We start from the raw sequence: 27,866 nt of genomic DNA, 5'->3' as shown, positions 1-27,866 counted from the left end.
TCTCACGGGTTTTATGGATTATTCGACTCTTCCAGGCAAAATCAAAGTACTGCCTACTTCAGTCGTAGACATTATCTATACAGTCTATAAAGCATGTAATGGAAAAAGACAATGCTGACACTGCGAGTAAACGAGCAATGCTTCATATGTTTATATTTTTTTACTGCAGGACAGCAAAGTGGGCCTAGACAATGATGACACCCCCACTGCTGTCTCTTTCTGTGGTACCTTCTTCAGGTTATTTCCACCTCTGTTCTTGGTGGGATCTTTGCAGCACACTCGGAGACGTGGGTTTCATCTGTTCATAGACAGTTTGCTTGGATTTAAATGATCTCCTGGGTTTTTAGAGAATATTTGTTAGCACTGATCTTGTGTTTGAAATACTTTGTGAGCAAAGCAAAGCAACACATTCACACACTGTAATTGCACTCGAAGTGTGGTTTCTGTGCTCAGTCTTTGTCAGCTAACAGACTTTCTCTGTGTTTATTTATTGGGGAAGGGACCCTCTACAACCCAGACAACTAACTCCAGGCAGCTTTTGAAGGAAGCACAATTGATAAAAATGTGCACCTGTTTGTGTAGCAAGCCTATTGGGACGGTGCTCGTCTTTAACTAAACCAGTGTGTTTTTAAGGCTTTTTATTATTACCAGAGCACAGTTCTCCAGTCTGAGCACATTCTATTTAATCTCCATCTAAAGATACTTCTGACACTCAACATCTCCATTATTTATCTCTTTTTCTGGACTAGAGGAAGTGGAAAGAGACGTGACGCCTCTGCAGACACGCCGTGAGTCACATATGCAGTCGCACATTACTTAATCTAAACATAACCCTCGACAAACCTTTCATGACTTGCGTTTAGAGCACTTTAGGTCAAACACACACAGAGGAGAGAGTGTGTGTATAAGTTTATTAGTGTGATACAAGATGATATAAACCAAATATTCACTGTTTACACAAACATTAAAGGCTACAGTCTGTCCATAAAGCATTTGAATCCATATAATCAAACATTACTCATCATCATCATCATGATAACAAAGTCATAACAGCTAAATCAGGAAGAAACAAACACACAGTCCTTACATGTGACTGTGTGCTCACACACACACACACACACACACTAACAGCCCTGTGTAAGAAGCATGACATACAAAACGCTGTAGAAAAATACTCTTAAAAAACCAAACACACAAAACAACATCAGCAGCAGCAACTTGGAATGTTCTGGATGTGAGTCCGACCTCAGCACAGAAGGTCAACGGGGCAATTCGTTGGGCAACTCTTCCACTGGGTTAACAGGGAGTCAAAATGGGGAGAAGTGCTAAAATGTTGATCTCGCCAAGTGAAACAAATTCACAGCCTCCAATTATTCATTAGTGGACACGATGAGTGAAACATTTCCACCTTTGTTTTAAACTTACGTCTCAGGTTTAACAAACTCAGAGTTTTCACTAAACCTGCTTTCTGAAACAAAAGCCCAGATAACTGCAGGGTGTATTATGACCAGCATTCAGCCTTTTGGAGCCTCTGGTGGAGAAAAACAGGAATCACCGCCTGCATGTCCACTAGCTCCACCAGATCTCCCAGAAGTCTAAGGCTCCAGTCACAAGGCCTAGAGACTGGTTGGCAACCACCGGGCAACCACTGTGTGCCAGGGAAAAATGAGAAGATGTCTTGCAGACAAATTAGGAGGAGTCACTGCAAACTGCTAACAACCAACCATCACGTGGAGATTTTTGGTGGTTCACCTTTGTTGTGACTGATTTCACCTGGCAACAGCTAGCAACCACTTGTCAACCGATTGAGGAATACACGTTTCCCCCTGTGACCAGAGGTTGCTGAGTGTCTCTAGGCCTGTGTGACTGAGGCCTCAGTATGAGTCAGGGTTTTACTCTGTTGTATTGATGCTTCTTTGCTGTCTGTGTGAGTATTTTTGTCACACATATGAGGCAAACAAAACAAACAAAAACAGTTACCATTAATATTTCAGTGAATTCAGTGTGAGGCAGTTAGCTTAAAGCATAAATGTGGTAAACATGTGTATGTAAATAGAGGCAACACCCCAGTGATCACTCGGAGTACTGCAACAAAGAAAATTCAACCTTTTTTCCCACAACCCTCTCCATGTTTGAAGAGTCATCTAAAAAAACGCCGTCAGAACACGTAAACTGCAAACAAACCGTCTGTTGTGAGTTTTAATGAAGTCTTAATATCTTTTTTCCTCCTTCTAGTTCAGCTACGGTGTGAAAACTGTTACTGTTGAACAGTTGGACCTAAACGGCTTGTAAATACACAGCAAAAGCTAATGTAGCTTAGTGCTAACGCTATGAAAACACATCATTAAACGCTCTATACTGTGCTACATTTGTGCTTCGTACTCTAGCTGGCGCTAATTTGGCAGTTAATCGTTTGTGTTAGTGAGTCTGCTAGCTTTAAACTACAGTCTGACCGTCTGATACATGAGATAAAGCTCATATGTCTTATGTTAACATTTGGATTAACACTAATGTTTCCACATTAGCAATACGTTAAAGTTATACTTCACAGGCAGTTTAAATATTTGCTTTTTTGCGCTTTATCCACTTTGATGAACATTTAGGTTACTTTTAGATAAAAACTGGGTAAAACTTTACTTCAAGTCCCCTGATTTATCATTTATAATAAGCGTGTTATTAACTGTTTACGTTACTAACGATATATCTGTAAGCCAGAAACTTTAAAGGCTAATGATCTGCATTGTTCTAACTTCACCTCTGAAGACATTTTTCATTATCGTAAACAAACATGAATAAACACGGCTTAAAACTACATCGGTGTATGCTATATACAAAAATAAAGCTTGTGTTACATCTTCATGTGCCATTATACAGCACGACTGGGGTCGGGGGGGTCAGTTAGAGGTTTCTGTCTGAAAGAAAATAAATGTAACTAGCAGCTGCGAGAACAAAGTTACATGTTGACCATCAAAGTTGCCTGATATAAATTGCCAGTGTGGTTTGAAGCACTTTCTGACGCTCACACAGCAGCTTACACTCACACACACACGTACAGTACGACATTGTACAAGTAACAAATTTTTTTTGTTTTTGTTTTGTTTCTTTTTTTTTTACTGCTAGGCACTATAGAGTGAAGCATTGTGGGAAAATGAGTGCTCGGCTGGTCTGTTTTAGCAGCTTCAGCGCTAAACGCCTTAATATCATTAAAATGTTCGGTTTCACAGCTACAGTCCGGGAAACAGTCCTCAATCTTCTCTGAAATAGCAGATTTAGCTTCTGCTTACAGGATGTTTAGCACAAACACAATTTTGTATCACAGCTGCAAAACTATCATTAATCTGTTAATTGCTGTTATTAAATAATTTTTAAAATAGGGATTAATGAGTTAGGTAAGTAAGTGAATCTATCCTGCTCATTTCCAGCTCCATATTTGTATTCCTTGATGTTTCTAGAGTAGCTGTGCATGAGTCACACTTTATAATAATCCTTCTTTAACTTATACTGGGCCATGTCTGAAACAAGCTGTTTTAGCTCCTCCTTAAGACAATGTTCTTCAGAAACCTTGAGGAGTATTTCCGGCAAAGTAGCCGGAGAAAATGACTGTGAAATGGAGTTTTTCTGCTTTAATGCTGATTTAAAGTTTGAACAAGTAGTTTATGGAGTTCTTGGAAACAGACCATGTGCCATCTGATACACATGAACATCACAATGTTGAGTTTGAACTACTGCTCTAAGTCCTCTCTCACACAGGGCTGGAGGCTGGTTCGCAACCTCCAACCTGCAACTACTTGCCGACTGCACGTCAAACATCACACTTCTATGTTTTCCTTCTGCTTGGCGAGCAGTTGCAGACAAGCTTCGATGCAACCTTTGCAATCTGTTTGGCTTGGACTGATTGAACTGGTCAAACTAGAGGTTTTGAGCAGCATCTTTTTAACCAGTTTCACCCATCCAACTCCAGTAACCACTCACCAGCTGATCTGGGGATACACTTCTTTGAGCAGTTGTTAGGTCTGTGTGAGGATAGTGTAGTTTGTGACAGAAGCAAAAAGCTGTGAAATGAAACCACTGCTGAATGTCTCATGATGGAGTTTAACCAGAGTTTAAACAGACTTTACTGTTTACCTTACAATATAAAGCATCTTGATGTATCTGTTGTTGTGATTTGGTTCTATATAAATAAAGTTGAACTGAAATAAATTGAATTGAAAAGTGAAAGTGTCCTGGGTGTTTTCTGTGACTTCAGTTAGCTGAGATGAAGCCCAGCAGAGGAACTGCCGTCTTTGACGCTTCGTCGTTTTCTCAGCCCCAGGAAGTTCAATGGTTGGTTCGAACTACATAATTTAAAAGTATCTTAGTATAAAGTCCAGCATGAAGCACTGAGCGTTGGTTAACCGTCACAGAGGTTATGTTTTTGTTTCTGTGATGTTTGTAGGTTTGAATGTGTCGAGTAATAAAAACAATAAGGTCAGAGTTCAGTGACTGATTGTATGGATGTAACTTTCAATCACCGACAACATCAGCTGCTGCTCACACAGCGTCTGAAGGCTATCAGTATAGGCACAGGTTAAGGAACTGAACGTGTGTTGTGGCTGATGATGACATCACTTCCTTCTGGAATGAATGAGAGCTTGGAGCAGGAAGTGTCAGGTGAGTGAGCGTATGTGTCAGTCGGTCAGGTATGTGTGGATGTAGATCTGCTGTTGGATCCAGGGGGTGAAGTGCGTGACGTTGCTGTAAACCCCGGGTCCGAGCACTTTACTGAAGCACACGCTGCCCCACGACGTCAGGCCGAACAGCGTCCAGCGACCGCTGCTCTCCTCACACACCAGTGGGCCGCCGCTGTCACCCTGAACACACACGTTAAACACACACACACTGAGAAACTGTGTGGCCTCGGTACTTCATGCTGGACTGGTGCAGATGTTACCATGCAGGAGTCGACGGTTCCAGCTTCATAGCCGGCACAAAGCATTCTGGGAGTGATGGTCTTCATGTCGAAGTAGGACTGACACTGAGACAGAGAGATGATCCGGACCTCGCCTTCCTGCAGTTTAAAGGGCACTGCACACAAACACACAGGATGAAGAGGAGGCTTTAAATATAATAAGAGCGCTAAGGCTCTCGAAGTACTCTGAGCTTTCCTTTCACAGGACATTAAAGCTCAAAGATCAGAAGGAATGAGCGCTGTTTTCACACGGAGGACGCTCTTGGCGACTAACAAGAGCACGTCTTTTATGTCGTTTTGTTAGTTCCAAGTGTCCTTGGACATAAAAATGAACTCCGAGTTGCCCCTGATGCATCCACTGGTGTCTAAGTGTGTAAATGTAAAAGCTGCCTAGGCGTACATAAAATCACTGCATGAGTGCATGATTAGGTGATTGAGACGTGGAGTAGAAAGCGTCTTGAGCACTTAAATTGAGTGAAAAGGCAGATTATGATTATGATTATGGAGACTGAGGTGAAAATAGAATAAAAACGATAGACTTGGTGTTATTTTTGGAGCCACCTGTGTGACCCTTCTGAAACACGCTGGTGTGTATCTGGTGGAATCTCGAATATTTTCCTGAGTGGAAACAACCAGCTGCAGCAGCTGCATCGGAGCTGGAACGCGACCCGGCCACGCGACCCGGCCACGCCTGGAGCATTCCCAGGATCGGCGTCGGTCCTGTGACACATGTGTGGGTGCAACAGTGAGACCAGACGCGCTCCGAGCTCGTCACATTTCAATCCACACAATATCTTTGGTAAGCTACGCGAAGAGTCTTCTTGCTTAACTGCTAGCTAATCTGAAATGAATGAAACTAGTTTGAGAGTTTAATGAAACATCAGTTACAACTTTACAAGCAGGAGAAAGCTTTGTAGTTTCAAACCAAGCTGCATGATTTCAAGTTTATGTAACTTTCGCGGGGATGGAGTCTAGATTTAGAGCGCTTGAGCACAGAGCAGCATGAGAAAGTGAGTTACATCCACTCTCTCTCAGAGTGAATCTGAATAACGAGAGCAGAGCCTCTCTGACTCGGCTCATTCTTTCTGCTTTCAAAAAGAGCTGCCGGCCTGATGTTTTTCCAACCAGCAGATGAAGACAGAGAGCAGGACTCTGCAAAGTCTAAATGCACCGACTCTACGTGACGAGAATAAAACTCTGGTAGACAAAAAATGATTGAAAGATGTGTGCGTGCCTACTTGTGCTATAAGTACAAAAAGCGAGTTTAGTCTAAGGTTAGGAGTGGGATACGGCCAAAGACTGAAGTGTGTATGTACTCACTCCTGTTGCCCATGTGACCCCAGCCGGTGATGTAACAGTAGGAGTCGGGTAAAGGCAGCTGGCCCGGCTGAGGAAGACACACCGGTCTGACGAAGGTCGTCTCCTCAATCTGCAAACATTAACACGCCTCATCAGTCCAGTGCGATTACAGCTGATACTCGATCCTGTGCAGCAGCACGCTCTGACCTCAGAGTCCAGCTCCACTATACTGATGTCGTAGTCCACCACCGCCCGGTTGTAGCGCGGGTGTACGATGATGGAGCGCACCCCTCGGCTCTGACTGTGAGCTCCTGGGTGGTCCAGGTTGTTAATGCCCAGCACCACCTTCCACAGGTCTGCACTCTCTCTCCTGTGACACACACACACCGTTAGTGTGTGAGGTTAAAATAAAATGTGGCTCACTGACGACACATCCTGAAGACTTACCCCTCGAAGCAGTGCGCGACTGTCAGAGCCCACTTCCGGGCGATGAGGACGCAGCCGCAGACGTGTCCGCTCTGACCGCTCTGCAGCGAGCACTGCCAGGGCCACGCCCCCCGCCGGGACACCCGGCCACCCAGAATCCGCTTCTTCCTGTGAGGGTGAAGGCCCACCGCCTGGCGTAGACCGCACTCTGACGGCAACAAAGAGACAAAGTGGATTTGTTTATGATGAGCCAGCCAACCAGCAACCTGCAGTTCCTCCAACGTCCACTTGAGGCTCCAAAAGGGCAACAGCCCACATAGACTCCCGTGTTAAATGTCCACTTTACACCAGAAACAAACATGTTTACAGCCTAATACAGAAAACGGCTTTGGTCTCTGATGCCATGTTAATTATTAAAGTTATATTCATGGGGGCGTGGCCTCTTTGGCTGACAGCAGGACGGCGACTTGAGTTCCTGAGCTGTGTTTGTACAGTTGGAGCCTTTTTGAAGCATTTTTAATGCAATTATCTGATAAATAATAATAATAATGATGATAATAATAATATTGATATACCTGGTGTGTGGTTAATTGTACTAACAGATCGTCACTTCAGGCTCCAATATGGTGGCAGCCATACAGTTATAAGGTAAAGGCTTTAAAATGACGAGGCCTCTGCATCACGCTGTGATTTATACAGTCTATAATTGTTATGTCTGCTTCAGTCAACCTACAGACAACATGCAGGTTGTGACAGAGAACGCAGTATAATTGGTCAGAAGGTGACCATCTCTGGAATCTGACAGTCAACATCAGTCAGACAGCAGCTGGACGTCTGAACTCCAAAATACCAAACTACACTGAAACCTTGAGTGCAGGTCCAGCTGTTGATCAGCATCAACAGCTGGGCCTCATACATAACGGTGTATAAGTGACTGTAGCGCTGAATGTGGCTGCTTTGACAGTTTTTGAGATTAAACTTTTAAATTTGAGCTCCATCTGTTGGTAGCAGGAGGAGTGACAGTGCTGATCTACTCCTGCTCATACAAAGTACCTCCGTTTGACTCTTCAACTCAACTACAGTAGCTTCAAAATCACACTTCTTTATCTCACACTCGGCCTTTGCGCAGCCCCTTAAAAACAGGCATTTTTAGCTCCATCCTTTACAAGTCAAACCCTGAATGGCTGGAACATCAGAGATAACGATATAGATGCTCTCTGTGACATCATGCAGAGCTAGAGCAGAAAAAAAACCATTATTGACCTCATAATTATTTTATGAGCATCCACCACCAGAGCAAGACTATGAGGGAAAGGTTAAACACGTCCACTTTAACATGCTTCTACAAACACACTGATTTGAGAGAAATCAGTAAGTAAGGGATAAAAGAAGAAGGTTTACCTTCTCTGGTACACAGGACTGAAACTCTCTGCCTGGAGTGACACGCATGACTGCAGGACAGACAGAGAAACATCTGTTATAAACACATCACCGCGACACCAGCTCACAGTGATTCTTCAAAACAGCCAGGTAAGACAACATCCTGCCTGAACAGGTGTCCTGTTTCCTGCCTGATGGGCTCAGCCCAGATACTGCAGACAGTTTTTAACATCAGTGACCGGCAGACAGACTCCGTGCTGGACTGAGGCCCTCTTATTAAATCAGCCTCAGTTTGGTCTCTTTGACCGACTCACCACAAGCTTCTTACCTTCTCTTTTCCAGCCGGGCCTGCAGAGCAGAACCGTTCCTCTGGTGCCACTCGGGGTGGACGTGTAACCAGCGTCGACGGCCTTGGACGCCGGGCTGATCAGGCACCCTGGAAACAGAGGAGGGAACCCTGCAGAGACAAACACAATATGCTTATTCCATCAGAAACTCAGAAATGCTCACACTGCAGGAAACAATGTGTTTGCTTTAGGTCAGTGAAGCTGTCTGGGTGGAGTGTGCACGAGACAGAACACCGAATTCACCTGACAATTACCTGCTCTATTCTCACAGAATAAATCCACAAATAATTACTTTTACAAGGATAAATCTGACAGGATAAAGCCCATCTGTGAGTCAGACATCTGTTTTCACCTCCAGCTCCTCTGGGTAATGTCTACAAAGATCAATGCCTCCAGTGCACGTCTAAAAACTACTTTTAGATGGTTTGTGTATGTATTTAGAGTTTCCCTCAGAATAACGTGTCTCCAGTCAGTTTCTCATCCCGAGGGCAGACTCCAACTCCACTGTTCTGAACTGCAGTAACTGAGCCGTCTCAAAACTGATTTTCAGAGCAGAGGACAGTCTGAGCCTGTCAGCTGCAGTCCGGGATGATGCAGCTGGAGTCGGAGGTGAGATTCTGAACGAATATCAAGGAGCTGGTCAGCCAGGCGGGGAAACACAAGACAGGAAGTCCAACTGGATGTTTTTACTTCACACTTTGGGGACTCGTCTCATTTCTCTCCACATCATAAATAAAAATATTTGAATGTGAAGAAAGTCTTTAATAACGTGTGCGTGTGTTACTAACCTTACCCTAGTCCCAGCTGGTTGCAGGTCAGTTCGCTCAGCTCGTCGTTCCACTCATCTGCACAGACCTGATACTCTGCCGCCGTCTTAAACACCGTCAGCACAGAGCCCAATCGATCGGACAGAGACACTGCAGAGAGAACAGATCAGCGCATGTTTGGATAGTAAATACTCATCAGAGATGAAATACTGTAAAATATTTAGAAGTCACGTCCGAAATTCCTTTTTTTAAAACCAGTAAATAAATGTTCCCTGTGCAACTTTATCATGTTGAACTTCACTTCACGCAGATGATACACAGCTTCCTACTACAAATACTCTCTGCTGTTTCATCATTATCAATAGTTAGTGAATGTTTAAATAAGCAGACACAGAGATTGATTTTGCAGGATGAAAAGTAGAAGGACCAAAGCTGCACTCAGGTGTCCCTGTTAACATATTAAAGAACAACCCAACGTTTTAAAAGTGGGACTATCCTACCACAGTTCCATTCGTCGGAGCTGTCTGAGCAGTGCTTCTTTCCATCACACCACAGAGTGCGATGGACACACTGATGGTTGTTACAGGAAAGCTCGTTATCCCTGCACACCGCTGAGGAAATATGAATGGATATCATTAATAATACAGTCAGGAAGGGGATTGTTGGCCCAGCGCAGAACAAAACATAATAACATCAACATCAGGGAGTCTTACAGCAGTTGGTCTCGTCCACCAGCTGGGGGCAGTCTGGGAACCCATCGCAGATCATGCTGGCTTTAATGCAGACTGTGCTGCCGGGACACTCCCACAGAGCACGCTCAGAGCAGCCTGACAGACAGAAAGGTGAGATCATGACCTGCTGCACTAAACTGCTGAAGCATTCGTCTCGATGAGGCCGCGGCGGCCTCGATGACTCTGAAACGACTCACCGCAGTTGTCCTCGTCGCTGTGGTCGTCACAGTCCAGGTGTCCGTCACAGCGTTTGCTTGCCAGCACGCAGCGACCTGACCTGCACTTGAAGTGGCTCGGAGAGCACTCTGTCACCACGAAAACACACATTAAACAGAAGATTTTAGTTTTAGGAGCAGAAAGTTTCAGCGACCGTCTTCGGGACAAACGGAGTGTACCGTCGACTCCGGCCTCTGGCAGCAGGCAGGTTGTGTTTCCTCCCTCCTCTGGAAACTGACTGCAGTCTGAGTCTTCCGGCCACTGCAATCCCACAATGCTGAGCACCGACTCACACTTCTCCTTTGCACTACGACACAACGACCTGCAGGGCGAGAGGTGAGGACAGAGTGAGAGAAGGGGAGAGGAAAGATATCTGAAACCTTCCAGAGGAATAAAGTGATGATTAACTAGCTGACTGTGCGCTGACCTGCAGGGCGGCACCCTCTGCAGGCTGACCGGGTCACACTTTGGTACCAGCAGCGTGCAGGCGTAGAACATTAGGTACTGGTAGCAGCCGGTCTGGACCAAAGCGGGGAACAGAGAGGACTCCCAGGACACGGAGCTCTCTCTCTGGGACAGGTGACCCAGGTAGTTGGGGAAGCTGGTGAGGTTGTAGGGCAGATTCATACACAGCTCCAGGCTGATTGGCTCACAGCGAGCTGGGACACAGAGCGCAGAGTGAAGACTAATACGAGAGGGAAACCTACACACTGTCACCCACATAATGCATACGACATGACTAACTTCCATTTTTAGGTTTAAAATACATCCAAGCATGAATCAACTTCAGCCTGTAAGTTAGAAGCTAATTACTTTAAAATGTCAAAATAAAAGCTAAGAAGTAAAAAGAAGGAAACACACAGTGCAGAATGTTTTTAAAGTCATGTAGGAATATGTGAACATGTGATTTTAAGTGTGTGGGGACTGATGAGACCATTTCCTCAGGAGCTAAATGTTTCTGCTTCATACAGAATTCCAGCTGCTCAAAGCTCTGGACTTCCTTTATTGTGTTTTTCATCTGATAAAGCTCCAGATGTTTTCAGACAATAGCAGGTCTGACCTGCAGACAGGACAGGTTAACAGTCAGACTCTTTTACTACAGAGACCTGCTTTTGAAATATGAGCAAAATGATTTGTTTGCCATCATCATGCTGAAACAATCTTTAAAAACAAAACAAAAAAACATCATCTGGATGAAGCAGATGTTGTTCCTAAACATGAGGATATGGGTCGGCATTAATGGAGCCTCACAGATGTACCAGGCACAAGCTTCACTGGGCGATTCGCAGTATCAGATTAGGATATTGGATTCAGAAGATGCTGCTGTGTGAACACAGAGGCATCACCGCCTGCATTTTACCATCTGTGCACCTCATTACTGTAACTCCGCATTTTGGGTTAAATAGAAAATTCAACTGGAAACTGAAAGATGAGTTTTTTGTAATTTTACAGCCAAAATTAAAAAGTAAATCCAGGTATGATACTTGGGTGATAAAGGGTTAAATGTGACACGCTTCTCATTGTCAGATTTATCTTTGTGAGGACAGTTTGTTGATGACTCACTGCAGCTGCTGTTGCTTTGTGGGTCGCACACGGCGTTGCCGCCAGCACACATGGGCTGACAGGAAGTGGCAATACAGCTGGGCTGACCGGGAACACATCCACCCTGACCTGGACACACACACACACACACACAGGTAAGGCGCTATAGTGGAAATACTGGAAATAGGATGTTGGAGATGTGTGACAGAGGAGGATTGCTGGGACAGGGTGACATGCAGGCAGAAGGTGAGACTTTACAAAGTGAGTCAAACCAATCAAAAAGGCCCTGATAGCTAATGAACTGTGTCTAGCTTGAAGAACAGTCAGTATATATAACAGTTTGGCTCCTGTAACTTGTTTTAAGTTTTAAGAATCTGCCTCTGTGCAGGAAAGCTGCTTTATGAATAAAAGTGTTGTCTTGTGGTGACGATTAGGATGTGATTAGCTTTGAAAATGAATTATTATCTTAGTCATTAGGGATCTAAGATTTACCAAGTCATGTGTGAGATGTTTGTTCATCTGAATGATCTTCTGTCTTTTATAACAGCTTTTATGGTCAAAAGGTTAGTTTGTCTGAACTTTCTTTTAGTGTGATTTTGCTTCTAATGACAGACAGAGTCTCACTCTGGTCTACGGTGCAGTTGTCTTCATCGCTGCCATCTTTGCAGTCGTCCTCGCCGTCGCAGCGAAACGCGGAAGGAATGCACTGACCGTTCCTGCACTCCAGCAGACCCTGACTCTTACAAGCTGCAAACACACACACACACTTACTGTCATTTTTGATGAGTTATAGTAACACGTGACACAGCAGTAAATCAGCTGAGCGCTCACAAGTTGTCACGTTTCCCTCGGAGTGGAAACCATGTGAGGCAGACTAAAGCTTTCTTCACATTCACTATTCAGTCCTTTCATCTATATGTACATTTGTTCCTGCTGCAGTTCCATTTTTTTTCTTTTAACTGATCCAAAGATGCTGTTTTTTGGTAGTGCACCACATGAAAGCACCACCAGAGGGCAGTGTGTACCACTGGAAAGTTTTGCTGAGCTCAGTGAGCTGTGAAAATGGGAACAACCAGTAGCAAACAAAGTGTAAGTAGTAAGTTGTTTAAATTATGAGCGAAGTTAAACCTCTCATTTCTTAGTTTAAATCCTTCTGTGGTTGTCTATGGACAGTGTTGGGGAGTAACGGAATACATGTACCGCCGTTACGTATTTAAAATACAAAATATGAGTAACTGTATTCCGTTACAGTTACCGTTTATAAAGGTGGTATTCAGAATACAGTTACTTTGTTGAAATAAATGGATTACACAGCGGTACTTTCCTGTTTCATTTTGTCGCGGGTCAGGACTGTTTGGGTTTTGTTTGACAGCTACCTTCTGTTGTTCCAGGCGGCAGCGTTACGGTTGCCATGGTTACAGGGCGACACTCTCTCTCTCTGCGACTGTGTGTTTCCTGGGTGAGAGAGCGCCTTTTCGTTGTTGTTGTTGTTGTGCTAAGCTAACAGGCAGAATGCTACAAGCATAGCTCTAAAGAATGTAGCATCATGGGCAGTGTAGTCCGTGTTGCAGGGAGAATGGACTGCCATACACGTTATGGGTCTGTGAGCGCGAGGAGGGAGAAAAGGGGGAGTGGAAAGGTACGAGTTGTCATCGAGGAAAAACGGGAGCTGGAAGCATGTAAATATAATAATAACCACTGCAGCCAAGAAGAGTGCCTGACGAGCCCAGCTGTAAGTAAGCTATTAAGACTCGACTGTACACCGTGTTCGTGTTTTCCTCCGAAAACAATAAGTTCTGTTGGAGCAGCCTTTCAACGCCTCTCTCTGTCTCTCGCAAGAAAAGTTGACCCACACAACAAAGTAAAGCTAGTTTTCGGCTACGAGCCGACAGGGACCCCGCCGTATTAGACAGAGGTCCCTTTACTACAGTTCGGAGTTGCGGACCTTCAGTAATAGTAATAAATCACACAGCAATAGTACATTCACGTTGTTGTAAAAAGCATGATAATATATTAACTAATCCAAAGTATTCAGAATACGTTACTGTCATTGAGTAACGTAACGGAATACGTTACAGAATACATTTTGGGGCATGTATTCTGTATTCTGTAACGGAATACATTTTAAAAGTAACCTTCCCAACACTGTCTATGGAAAAAGTCAGCAGTTGCCATGGCTACTATTTTCCTAATCAATTAAATATCGATTTGAACACAACTTTAGATTAATCACCAGTTATAAACATGACTGATGTCTCAAAGCTAAGCTAGCTGTCACTCACAGCAGTTGAGTTCGTCGCTCTTGTCCAGACAGTCGTGGTCCCCATCGCAGAGCCAGTCTCTGGACACGCAGCGCCCATCACCACACCGGTGCTCCCGGGCCACATCACACACTGTAAACATACAATTAGCTACACTCAGATAAAATAAATAACATGAACGACCTCCAGAGTCTGGACTGAGCTAATCTTCTATTAACATTTAACATTACAGTTAAAGCCTTTATTTAAAGGATAGGGATACAAAGACACGATATGAAATGATGAGACTCGGAAATTTGATTGATTTAATGCTCTAAGTGCTCCCTTTTGTCCCTATCCTGGATCTTTAGTGTCCCAGAGAGGGATTAGATACTGTTATATCCTTCTGCTGGTGAGGGATATCAGAAGATAGCTGGCTTTAAAGAGGAGCTAAAGTTTGTTCGAGACAGAGGATGAACTGACTGGCTGCACAGAGGACCAAAATAATACTTTTTAAAAAGTTGATTTTGAACTCATGTAAAGCTACTGTAGTGTATGAAGAACAGAAATACAAAGGTAAAAATGAGCAGAGCAGCTCCACTTTTAATGAATTCAGCTTTGTGGCGTTCCTGTAATTTAGCAGTTAGACTGATATGTTGCATTGCCTCAGTGCAGGAATGATAACTGGCTTCGATCTCAGACTGTTTATCTCAGCTGAGCCTGGTGATGCTTTCAGCGTGGGTCCTCACAGAGATACAAAAATGTGTCTCTGTGTGTGTGTGTGTCTGTGTGTGTCAGATGGACAGGTGGTGGATTCCCCTGGTCCACACTTCCCCTCTCTCTGATTTCACAGCTGATCCCGAGCTGCCAAACTGCGTCACCCTGAGTGTGTGATACTCTGTGATGGATGTGTGTGTGTGTGTGTGTGTGTGTGTGTGTGTGTGTGTGTGTGTGTGTGTGTGTGTGTGTGTGTGTGTGTGTGTGTGTGTGTATGGTCTTACCACAGTTGAGCTCATCACTCAGGTCTCCACAGTCGTCATAGCCGTCGCACACCAGAGCGGGCGAGAGACACCGACCCGTGTTACAGTGAAACTCGCCATCTGCACACACTGATAGAGAGAGAGACATGATCAGCACTTCTTCTTCATGTGTTTTTTCTTTTCATTACACTTTTCCTCGTGCTTTCCTTTATCTCATGTTAGATATTTATTTTTCTTCATAATAATAATCACGTTCCTGAGAGAGCACAGAGTAAAAAAACAGAAGACAGATGTAATGGAACATTTTTTAACAATCCACAAACCTTTTAAATAACCTGTTTTGTCAAATCTTGAAGCTTTTCAGCAGCACTGTGGTTCATTCGACTGATTTCTTTATTTTGTTTCCTCTTGTTTTGTTTCTGGCTCCCTGTTTTTGTTTTGCTTTTTCTTTTCTTCACATTTATGAATGGTTAAGTCTGGCCTCTTTTGCACTTTCTTTTGTCTTTAACCTCTTAAAACCCTAAAAATTATAAATAGTTCTAAATACTAGAAGATGTAGATTTGAAATCAGCTCTCTCGTGCCCCTGCAGTTTGTCTGTTATAACATTTCCATAGGGAATGTGAAACAGGTAAAGACTCCAAATAAAGGATGTGAACTTCAAACTAACGCGTCACAGGAGACCTGATGAATATTGGTTAAACTGTCTCATGTTTAATCTTCTCGTCCTCTCCCTCCTGTCCTCTTCAGTTCTTCCTGTTGTGTTGGTTTCTCACTTTATAGCTGTTTGTCGTTCTTCCTTCATTCGTTGTCATGTGTGACTTTTACAGCCACATAAACCTCTGCTGGTTAAAAGAAGGCTGGGGTCACAAAGAGGGAGAGAGACATTAAAAGACAAAGACAAAACTCTCTCTCTCTCCCCTTTTGCCTTTCTGATAGTCGCTGCCTATAGATTCTTTATATTACCATGGCGACCACCTTTCTGTGACAGAGCGACCATACCACTGTCATCCTCTCAATCACCTGCGAACACCATGACAACGGGCTGAAACGTTTCCTGCTATTTACACAGACCACAATACAGTGTGTGTGTGTGTGTGTGTGTGTGTGCGCTCACCACAGTGTGTTTCGTCACTCCAGTCATCACAGTCGTTGTGGCCGTTGCACACCAGTTTCTGAGGGATGCAAATCCCAGTCGCACACAAGTAATGATCTTTCCCGCCACATACGGCTGCCAACCAATCAGAGAGAGAGTACAGCAGTGATGTACAACAACGATATTTATTACGTATAAAAAGTTGCAGTCCCTCTAATGTCCACTTGGCCAATAGAGAAACTGTTTTCAGTCACGACCAGAAGTATAACTTAATGAGAGACCGAGACAAAAAATATGAATGCAGATGTAAAGGAAGCCTGTAAGGGTCATTCTATACTCGCACTGCCTCGTGAACAACGTTGATGTGAAAATTGACATCATGTCCACGTTTTGCTAACTCCCATGTCTTTAGGTTGTGTGCCTCTCAGTTTTTGTAAGCTGGCACGATGTGGTTTGAAGCTGGTTCGAAGACACGAATGTGTGACTGTGTTGGTTTTTACTGCAGTTTTAATGTCTCAGTATCATTATTAGAAGCTCGGAGTTTCACAGATATACAGACGGGGAAGTTGTACAAGTTTGAATACATGAGACTTTGTGGAAAAAAGACTTTGGCTACATGCATCGTAATAGCTAGCATAAATGGAAACTGTATTTACTGGTGACTTCAAGATCTCACCTGAAAACGTTCAAACCCAAATCATTTTTACTCAGTGCAGTAACCAGCAGATTAACTGAGAACAGGGCGTCACAGACTGTTTTCAGGTTGTGGAGTTCCACAAGGCTCTATCATTGGTCCTCTACCTTTTATTCAGATTCGAATCATATTCTTGTCTAAGTCCATTTCCACAAACTCCCATTTTAAAACTTTATAGGAGAAATTAACATGTTTACTACAAAAATAGGTCAAAAACTGGTCTCTGTAGATAACGATTATAACAACAGGTGGAAATTTCATTCACCTTTAAGAAGTTTAAGGCTTAAAGTTTGTACTATTACGGGTCAGGTGGATGATAGCTGCTAACTGGAGTTCCTGACCTGGACTCTGGATTGAGTTTGGAGCCTTTAGAATGTTTTAATGACATTATCTGAGCTAATACATTAGCTGATTGGCTCATTTTTCCAACTGGCGGTCCCTGAGGTCTGAGCTCCAGTTTTTGAGTGAAGGATTTTATGTGTGGTTTGTACTCACAGGGTTTCCCTTTAATCTGTCGCGGTGTATAGCAGGCAGGTGACGTGAGGAGACCTGTTGGCGAAGGTGATGATGGTGATGACGGTGGTGACAAAGCAGAGGTGGTGTTGCTGAACTGGGAGCAGCGCAGGAAGTCAGGCCAGGAGGCGTTGAACATCTGTAGGACTGGCTCGCAGCCTTCTCTCGCTGCCTCGCAGAAAGACGCACAGGGCAACACGACCGTCCTGCACACACACATACGCGGACGTCAGGGAGCAGTTAGCTGGTAGCATCATTAAAACATTAAAAGTCCCATAATCCTCCTGTCAGAGGTCGTCTGGAGTTGAAACCACTGACACTGAAGGTGTGTGCGTGCGTGCGTGTGTGTGTGTGTGTGTGCGTGCGTGTGTGCGTGTGTGTGTGTCCTCTGAGTTTGGAGGGTGTGAGGGTGTTATTATTAGCCATATACACACATACAGCTGCTGTCCCACTTACTGTGTGAACAGCTGAGTTTCATGTTCTTGTTTGTGTTTTATAGGAAGACAAAGTTCAGTCTTTGCTGAATGTGCTGGAACTGAAAGACAACATTCGCATTAGAGATTCAAGGTTTAGGTAAACTGAAAGAAGCTGCTCGGCACTGTGAGGCTTTTAAAGAAGGCCTGAGCATTTTGGTACCTCCAACATTCCTGACGGTCACCTGACAGCTTTGGAGAGATGCACTTTATTCTGTGTCTTATCAGACTGTAGCTTCCTCCTATGGTTTGGTTGTTGTCAGCAGCAGCTGGACATTCGCTGAAACTAATCCAACATGCTGTCGTGCTGTTTGAACAAAGCAGCATGCTAGGGAACGAGGACAGGGAAGAAGAAACGCTGTTTCACTCTGGACCGAGTTCGCACCTGGAGCCTCTGGCACTGTGCTAAAAGCTGAAACTGAGACATAATAAGGGCGCCACCTGTTTGAGCGTGCAGCGCGCTGACGGTTTATTAATGCCCTGGGATCTCCCCTCACCCTGAGCAGCAGAGCAGCTGGATAGTGTTGCTGATGAGAACATTTGACACTGCGATCAAACAGCAACCTAACACTGAGCTCTAATTGTCTAATTATGAGTTTTATGAGTGTCCAGAGACGACTGTGATATCTGAGAAACAGATAAGACCATATTTCAATCTTCTCAAAGTTCCACTCAGGGTTCAGGCTGCTTTTCTAGTCACAGCAAAGAAGCTTACAGATAATATAAGGGACAATCTGTGGTAACAAGTAAAGGAGCAAACATCAGCTTCAGTTCTGGACAGATTAAAATAGGTGGACATGTTGTGGATTGAGAAGAAGCAGACGGCAAATAAACAGCTTCCACGGTGCAGCAGGACTTGTTTTTTCTCACCACCTTTCTCTTAATATAAATAGTTTCTATATTTTTTAGTTTTTTATGTTTGTCGTCTGGTCAGAGCGGCCCTCCAGCTCACATCAGACTCTTCAATCAATCTTCAATCCCAGGTCAAGTCCAGAAAGGTCGACACTGACGACTCCACACCAACGAGCTGCTTATATGGAAACTGGAGAGGCTGTGAAATAGGCCAAGTAAGGTCTGTGTATGGAAACAGCTGACTGTAGGTTTGTGTGTGTGTTACCTGTTGTGTGCGCTGTCAGCTGCGATGCACTCGGGCAGAGCCAGCGAGCAGCCAAAGAGCATGATGTGTCTGTAGCATGAGAGTCTGCTGAGGTAGCTGAAGAACCTGAAACACACACACTGGCGTTCAGTCACCGCCGGGAGCCCAGCTAACACTCATCTACTCATCGATTCACTGATGAATCGTTTGGATCATTTAAATGTTAAAAGCAATGAAACCCTGACATGACACAACCTGAGGTGATGCCTTTAATTGTGTTGTCTTCTTTGCAGTATGAAATAGCTGTATGTAGATAATTCAATGACTTTTAGTGGAAGTAACTGTTACCTTAGCAACATGTCGACCTCTGAGCTCTTCACCACGGCGACGGAGGAGGACAGCCACGTCTGATTGTAGGGCAACATGTGACACTGAGGCTCCACGATCAGCTGACAGCTACCTGCACAGAGACAGCTGGTCACGAGGATCAAACCCCGAACGCTGCCCCTGCAGGCTGCTGTCGTCATTACAGCCTCGTTATAAAACATGCTTATGTTATAGTTTCTAATATTTTATGCTTCTCAACAACAACTTTTTGGTGCATGTTTGGTTTTCACAGATCTTTGTTTTATTAGTGATATTTCACTTCATTGTTGCCCATGGCGTGATGTGTTTGGTGGACGTTGAGCAATACCACTGTCATTGTTGTGTTTTGTTACCCAGATGGAAGCTGTGCTTAGTGTGAGAGAAGTGGCATAAAAACCTAATTCTAGATAGAAACATGGGTTATTACTGGCTTAGTATCCTCACTGTTTCATAGAGCTGTCACAGACTCTTTGCTCCTAGCTGTCTGCTAGACTTCACCTCAGCTAACTGGAGTCCCTGAACTGGTCCCTTGGATTGTGTTTGTTCTGTTGGAGTCTTCTGGAGAATTTTGATGGCTGCTCTGGAGTTAATTGCACGAGCAGCGTCTGGTGGCTAAAGTTTGCTGATCTTGTGAAAATGATGGCAAACAACACTGAGTCCAAAACCAGCAGGTGAAACTCACAGTTATCAGATTTGAATCCTCTGAAATCTAACCTGTCAGACAGGTGGTTTATATTTTTTACACCTGTAGCTCCCGTAACTCCTGAACCATGTGGTCAATTGAAAGAATTCCAATGGTTCCTGAAAGCAGTGAAATTCGGGTCATTACAGTATCACAGGCATGGTGCTGCAGCAGTCAAAGGTTGGGTTGAAAGTGAGGGAGTGTGATGGAGCTCTACAGGAAACAGACATTTTATCAGACATTTGAGTTTTTACTGTCTGTTTATTGTTTTGTTTTGCTGTTTGCTTTTTCTTCTCTGGGTTATTTGCCAAGAGTTGGATGTGACGCCCTACTTGGGATTACCATAATAACCCTAATATCACTGAAAAATCTATGCAGAAACATTTGCATTCAGGAACTGTTGAATTCTTTTGACTGTGCCAGTGGGTTGGATTGACCTAAAGCCAATGGGAGCACCCGTGCTTAATACGTGTTTGATCTAACCAAAACTGTACTGGTATTTTTCACCTGCATGATTTTCATGGAATGTCAGTGTTTATTTTTAAATACTATGGTTATAATCAAAGCGAGCGTCTGGATGGATGGATGCTTATAGTAGGCCAAACTAATGCCTTCCAGGATAAGTGAGATCATCCTTCTGAGATTTTTAGGGGCAAATAACTTAGAAAGATAACAAATAACTAATAACAAATGACAGTAAATTGAGGTCTTTCTGTGTTTAAACCTCGCCTGTAATTGGTTGGATTGTCCACAGTTGGATGTATCAATGTCAGTGCTTTAAGAAGACACTTGTAGCTAGCATTAGCAGGACAAACAGCCAGGTGACACCACCGACACCTTCAGGGCCTAACTTGTTGTCTCAGTGGGAGAAATCTAAGTCATCAGAGAGTCGGTTAATCACGGAGCGTGACCTTTTTTAACAAGGTGGCCGAACTGGGCAGGAGGTCAAACGTCCACCAAATCTGGTGAGTGTCCAGTGTCCAATCAGAGCGCAGGACAGACTGAGGCTCATTAGCATTCACCTCGACTGCACATTAATACATGGGAACAGACAGAGAGACACTGAAGGACAGCAGAGGAACAGAGAGAGACGGAGACGAGGGGAATTTTAAAATAGCAACCCAACAAACGATTTATCAGCACAGATGCACACACACACTCTCGCTCAGCCCATCAGGTCAGTAGAGGAGAGAAGAGGACAGTAGATCTGAATGCAGCTCCTCCTCTGCAGCTACTCTCAGGTATCAACTCGTCCAGTCGACACTAATGGAGCCTAATAAGATTTTACTGTTTGACGGGAAAGGACACAACAACAGCAACAGACAGACAGATAGCAGGAAGGACACAGACTGCAGAGGACTGTGGGATTTGTAGTTCATCCTTAGCCCTGGCATTACTCAGGTCTTTTAAAAGCTGCGTACGTTTCCCACAACCCCCTGCTGCTTCCATCTTTCCTGCTCACACCTGATACCTGTGTCGGGTGCAGAGGCGGTGCTGCTCGGCCAAGCGGTGCTCAGCGATGTCACAGAAGCAAGCCAATCAGGGGGCGTTGTGTATGGCTGAGTGGGCGGAGCCTGAGTAGAGGTCACCGGGGGAACGCCGGTGGCGGCAGGTGTGCTCTCACTGCGGTTCTGCGGTGAAGACGTGACGGTTTCCACCGTGAATGAGGAGGAGGGGTAGGGGTCACTTGTGCTGTTGCTGTGGTAACCAGGGTTGCTGTCGGCGATGGGTTTGGGTGAGGGGAGGAGGCTGGGGTCCAAGTGAGTGCTGCCAAATATACCTGCAGAGGAAGACACAGGTATCAGCCAATCATAGGAGGCGGTTCAGGCATGATTCTGAGCCACGCTCATGAACGTCCATGAGCGTGGCTTTAAGGCTTCAGTTCATGAACGAATGAGTGCTGTGTGGTGTCACACATTTCAAATAGTTTTAAGGAAATAATTTGACAATTTAATAATTTAGAAGATATAAAAGCTAAAAAGTGCTCTCCTTTCACAAAAACCTAAATGTCTGTATTCTCCAGGCGTGGTCACATTTAACCTAAACGTCCATGAACACACTGACTCTTTTCTACAGGTGTGTCATCAATAAAGGACCCCAGAAGCAAAACTCTCAGTTATGGCGAGAATGGAAAATTCCACAAAATGAAGGGACAGGAATCCCAAGTTCTTAATGGAAAAGAAGCTTTTGAGTTGATAAATGTGTTCCCCTCTCTGCTTTTGAGTCTCATTTCTCTTTTATTTTGAAGGTCAGGTCCTCTTTGGCTTTCTCTGTTTTCACTTCCTGCCTTTTTTCTCTTCCTGTCTTGAATATTGCCTTGACAGACTTCCTTGTTGCCCCTCGCCCTGCTGGTGTGTGGTTACAGTACATCTTACAGTGTCGATCTCACAGTGAGTCTCTGTTGTTTGGGTGCATTTTGGACCCCACCCCTTCCTCTCTTCCTCCCTTTGTTACTTTAGAGTTTTTAAAGCACTGTTTTTCGTCCCCGGCCGCGTCCGTCTTTATGAACTTGAACAACCTGACATTTCTGGCAAAGAAAAAAAAAACTATTAATGAGACAGCACAGCCGTGTCAGACAGAGCTGGTTACCATGGTAATCTTTTTACATATTTTCTGTCACACACAGCCGTGGGTTTCATATTTGCATTTCTGGTATAAATGTTACAAATGAGTCACTGACAGATCATCGGCTTCACCCCCTCAAACACTACACAGCGAATTACTGCCGACATGTGTGAGATTCCTCTCAGCTCAAACAACAAACAAATCTAATGAGGAATTTTCATTTTGCACGTTTGTTACATCAGTTTATGACAGAGACGTCTTCGCGTATGTGAAGGAACATGTTTGCGTACATAAGTCATGCACTTGGAGGTTGTTTTTTTGCAGCGTAAGGAGGGGAGTGGGTGGGCGAATGCGTGTGCTGTAAATATCAGTGGGTACGAGTCCCAAGTGTCTCCCTGAAATCTACACCACATGACTATGAAACAGGCCACTCATCACTGTATATAAATAATATAGCTACTGATAAACAGCTACTGAAGCTCTGCCTACAGACACAGATCTCAGGTCAGCCAATAAGTCAAAAATGAACGTGAGTGGTCTCTGTTTGACTGAGCAAAGCGGCGCCTGACTTCCATCAAATAAATAAATAAAACTGGTGCCAAAGTGTAAGTCCCACAGCTGGAGCCATTAATCAGAGTGAATGCCACAAGAAATTCAGGAAGGAAATCAAGAAACGGAGCGCTGGGACAGACAGACCTGTCCAGGTGTACCCTGCCGCCGGATCTGTGACAACTTGAATAGGATGGATGGATCCAAAAATGATAGTCGATGGTTTTCAGACTGCGATTTACCGAAAGCCCTCCTTCATTTGCTCTGTGCTCAGGCTGTTTACCTGCATGCAGCAGAGCCATTTCAAAATCATTGGTCAGTAGATCTCGAACTACAAATATGGTTGTTAGACGGTGAGCTGGTGTGAAGGACCAGAGAAAAGCTCTGCAGTGAAGATGAATTAACCAGATTTTATCTGCTGATGTTCTCACGCTGACTTTAATTTGACTAAAACTGAACTTATCATTTTTTATTTGTTGATTAGATTAAAAAAACAGCCTGATTCCTTCCCCCCACGCCTGCAGCAGATACAGGAGCAGATATCTGCAACAACCAGGAGTACTAAAAGCTGTCGGTGTGATTGGTTTCCTGCTGCGCTCAGCAGAAAGTTCACTTCACGCCCCTGAGGAGGACACATGTGAGGCTGCGGGCTGCTGCTTTTGATAAAGCTCAGAAGAACACTCTGAAACCTTCTGCTGCTGCTTGTGGAGACTCAACAACACCATCCAACAGTGAGAGCCAGGTGTGCTGTGCACACAGTGTGACTGTGGATCATCGTTCAGTCAGAGGCTGAGAAATAAAAACTGCTGAAGAGTGAATGTGAAGGCTCTCACTCACAGCCTCACATTAAAGCTGAAAACAGACGGAGGCAAGCAGGAGGCACTGCAAAGACCATTAAGTGTGTAATGGGGAGAGAAGCCACACACACACACACACACACACACACACACACTGTGTGCAATGAGTCGCGAAGAAGACAAAAGAAAGACAGCTGCAGAGGGAGAAGAAACCAACGAAGAAGAAAGAGGAGCGGAGCTCTCACTGCGAGGAGAATGAAAATAAGTTCTCAAATTTTCTGTTAGTGTAAATTAAAAAAGTTTATTCATTCAGACAATGTTTATGATATTTGTGTGTGTGTGTGTGTGTGTGTGTGTGTGTTCAGAGAGAGAAATAAGACTGAATTGAATACATTTGAGAAAGAAATGAATCATCAAAGCAGACACGAGAAAATAAAGAAAGGAAGGAAAATCCAGTGGAGGAAGAGAAACGATGAGGGGGGAGGCTGAAAAGGTGATGGAGGTGAAGACCATAGCTGGGGGAGGAGGAGGAAGATGGTGAAGGTCTGGATGGACAGATGCTGCCGCGTCTCTTTTACTACCTGCGTAAATATTTGAAATCCTTTCAGTCTGATCCTCATGCTGATTGGCTGAGGGACTCCCTGCTGTCATGGTGACACACATGCACACTTCTCCTCCTACACACATCAGTCTGTTCTCCGTGCCTCCATCATTCCCCCCTTATCCCTCTGTAGCTCCTCTTCATCGAGAGAAAGGAGGGATGAAGGAAGAAGGAGGATGACTCAGGGGAAAGAAGGAGGACGTAACAGCGACGGAGGGAAAGATGGAAAGCAGGGAGGAAACTAAACTGAGGAACGTAAAAAGAGAAATAATGAAATAAAAGCCAAATAAAAAAGAAGGAATGATGGTGTGAATGGGATGGAAAAAGAAGGGAAAAGGGAGGAAAGAGACAAAGGACGGGTGGAGATTAGAGGACAGAGAACGAGGGGGATGGAGTGATATCAGGGTCGTGTCCAGACTGAAAGTGAAGGTGGAGTCTTTGTCAGGTCACTGAGAACACCTCTGACCTCAGAGGTCATCAGCCAGACTGTGTGTTTGTGTGTGTGTCTCTACCAGTGAGGACCAGGACGAGCAGCAGGAGGCCGGCCAGCAGGCTCACGGTGGGAATCAGGATGTAGAGGAGAAGCCGAAGGTGATTGGTGGAGCCCAGCTTGTGGGGACACGCCTCCCCGCCCATCCTCGCCTGGGGTCCTCGAGCCAGATTCTTTGTGGGACACAGAGAGACATTCAGAGGACTCATAAAACACCAGGATCCAGGTTATTAGAGCACAAAAGAGGAGGCTTCTGGCTCTATACTGTCTGTTTAGCCCCGCCCCTTCTTCCACTGAAGGTTATTTTTACAGAGAGCAGAGGTGTGGGTGCTCGGGGTGTTTCTGCCCTCTCAGAGTTTCCGTTGGACACGCCGAAGTTATTTTTGAAGAGATATGACAACGAGCCGACACCTGACACCACACAGCAGCCCCCCGCCTTAAATACTGCTCACTCCACCACCCTCTCTCTCTGTGGAGCTGCTCTGTCTAATGTGCTGATTGGCTGATTCATTACCACAATGTCTGCCGTGCATGTGCATCTGAAAGAGTGTGTGAGAGCGGCAGCTTGGATCATTTTCTTTTTATTGCATGACAATAACAAGAAGCTCACTATTTGGGTTAAATAAAGTACAAACCAAACATGCACGTTATGTACATCTTACACCTTTTAGGACTTTTAGGCGAGGACTTTTACTTTGAAGGGTAAAATTAAGTAAGGAGTAAAATTAAGATCAGAATAACAACAGCTTGGAGTACGATGTGAATCATATATATTTAATCTCTGCAACACATATTTAGAATTGAGCTATTTGTATATATTTTGTAATTTTATTTGTATTTTATTTATTTCAGTCGGTTACTGTTCGTATGTCTTGGGGAAACTGAAATCACACAATCCTCAGGCATCAACCTCTTAAGCCCAAGCCTACCTGATCTCCTGCATTTTGCCCCCGTATCAGGGGGCGTTGGGCTTAAGAGGTTAATAAAGTAAATTCTTAAAACTGTTCATATTTATTGGTTCTGATATTTTCTGATGCCTGATATATTTAAATCATCAAAAACACCCAGTTTACTGTCACACAACATAAAGAAAACACAGTTTAAATGTCAGCTTTCTACAACATTATCATTATATCTTAATCTTAATAATGTTTTTATTTAAGAAAAAGAGTCAAAAATAATAACTGTTTGTTTTGTTTTGTAAATCACTACGTGATTATTTTAATTATTAGGCGTAGTTATTAAACTTGCTCTAATTCTTCCAGCACTACAACTATCTGTTAATAACTAAGTTTGTAATCATTTAGTCTCCGAAACATCACAAATGTACTGATTAGGAGGACGGCGACGACCGTGTTTAGCAGGTAAACGAGTGCACATCATCAGGTCTGAGAGCTGAGCGTGTGTGTGAACTTTCAGCTGTTTTCTGGATCATCTTGTAGAAACGGAGACGCGTCAGCCACCCGAGGAGCTTCAGCTGGAGCCACAATTAATATGACTTCTTAAATTTTACATCAAAATAAATCAAAGTCTTTATGAATAAACAGAGATCCACGAATCACCCAAACATGATCAAATCTAAGGTGTCATTGAGAAAAGAAATGAAGTTTATTAAGAAGAAATTAAATTTATCAGAGTTATTAATAAAGAAATGAAAGTGTAGCTGGGTGCAGTTTTATAACCATCAGAGCTCACATTCGCTGAAAACTCTACACAGACGGACATCACTACATCACTACACGACATTAAAAGTCAGATACTGGAACAACATCCTGTTTCCTACATGCTTCATGCTCCTGAGCACACCTGTGCCCTCGGGTAAATGTTACTGCAGGAGACAAAAGTGCACTGACTTCTGCACAAATGTGACAGTAACATTTTTTTATGTTACTGCTTACCTTTTTTGGTAAGCAGCTGATAGATTTTTTTAAACAGAAAATAAATCTGTAATTATTTCTGTGACAGGTTTCAAACAGAGATGACTCAATGAGATTTGACTGAAATAAAACAGAAATAAAAACATATTTGCGTCAGTTTTCTGTTGACGCTTCTCTGATTAAAGCCTTGAAATATCTTTGAAGTGTTGCAGAATAAGAAGAGTCTGCAGCAGCAGCAGCAGCACAGAGAGGCGGAGAGGACAGAGGACGGACACCAAGGACAGCAGCAGAAGCGGGGACAGAGGTAGAGAGAGCTCCGCAGACAGCGGGGACACAGAGAGAGAGAGCGAGGGGGGCACTCACCGCCGCAGTTCCCGCTCCGCTGAAGGTGACACGCGGGCAGGTCTCCAGCCGCGCGGACAACATGACCTGCTGCTGCCCAGCGCCGAGCGCGAGACCATCCCTCTGTCTGCTGCCCGCGAGCTGCTCCGCTAACTAACCGGGCACGAGACACGCTGGCTCCGCCCCTACCCCGTCTCCTCCCCCTCCGCTGTTTACTGTCACACAGCTCAGGTCGTGCCCACGTGAGGAGGTCTTAACGTGGGATTAAAGCTCCTGGATTCAGGTTCAGGGCCGGAGCCTCCTGAGCGCCAGCTTCAAAGCTGCTGCCGCACATGTGCGCTCCTCAGCAGGGGGGACCCGCAACGGGTGCGAGACACCTCCGAAAGTTCTGTCAGGAATACAAACACAAATCAGACTCTGAACTCTCTGGTTACATCTGCATACACCTGGGGAAGTGGAAGGGAGAGGGTGGATGGGTGGGTGGAGATGGGTCTGCCCTGGAGACAAACAGAAGCAGCATAGAGAGTATGAGATGGGTGGAGTTTACTATCATAGGATGGAGGTAAACAGGTGCATTAAGAGTATTAAGAGGTGCCCCAGTTTCAACAGCAGGGGCGTTTCCAGGAGTCTTTCAGAGCTGTGACCCACCAGTGAGGAGTGGAACCCCACAGAGGCTGTCTGTGCTCGCTTAATGTTTTAAATGCTAAAAAAAAGTCTGACCGCACCCTTTACAACATACATGTAACGTATTCATGATGCTAACTTGTAATAATGTTTCTTTTTTGATGACTTTGATGGTCGTAGTCATAGTTACGATCTTCTATAATGTAACTACAATGTTGCAGATAAAT

The 27,866-nt window shown here is 44.3% G+C and overlaps 1 protein-coding gene across 1 annotated transcript; it reads right to left on the bottom strand.

The window, feature by feature from the left end:
- Positions 1-892: 892 nt before the first annotated feature.
- Positions 893-27,163, bottom strand: corin (corin, serine peptidase). The gene is made up of 24 exons (XM_004575724.3): positions 27,037-27,163; positions 24,819-24,969; positions 21,266-21,574; positions 19,095-19,206; positions 18,768-18,872; positions 17,160-17,383; positions 15,992-16,105; positions 14,898-15,005; positions 13,939-14,049; positions 12,281-12,403; positions 11,678-11,785; positions 10,542-10,773; positions 10,294-10,436; positions 10,096-10,203; positions 9,881-9,994; positions 9,668-9,778; positions 9,194-9,317; positions 8,382-8,510; positions 8,075-8,124; positions 6,695-6,881; positions 6,455-6,617; positions 6,269-6,377; positions 4,931-5,064; positions 893-4,850 (listed from the first exon to the last, which is right to left on the bottom strand). The coding sequence occupies exons 1-24, from the start codon at positions 27,097-27,099 to the stop codon at positions 4,668-4,670; spliced, it is 3,315 nt and encodes a 1,104-aa protein (XP_004575781.3). The 5' UTR covers positions 27,100-27,163; the 3' UTR covers positions 893-4,667.
- Between the last annotated feature and the right edge of the window lie 703 nt (positions 27,164-27,866).

Source organism: Maylandia zebra, linkage group LG3 (genome assembly GCF_041146795.1).
Source record: "Maylandia zebra isolate NMK-2024a linkage group LG3, Mzebra_GT3a, whole genome shotgun sequence".
In the NCBI taxonomy this organism is placed as follows: domain Eukaryota; kingdom Metazoa; phylum Chordata; class Actinopteri; order Cichliformes; family Cichlidae; genus Maylandia; species Maylandia zebra.
Note: the sequence above shows the minus strand (reverse complement) of the source record. Positions and strands in the feature narration are given on the sequence as shown.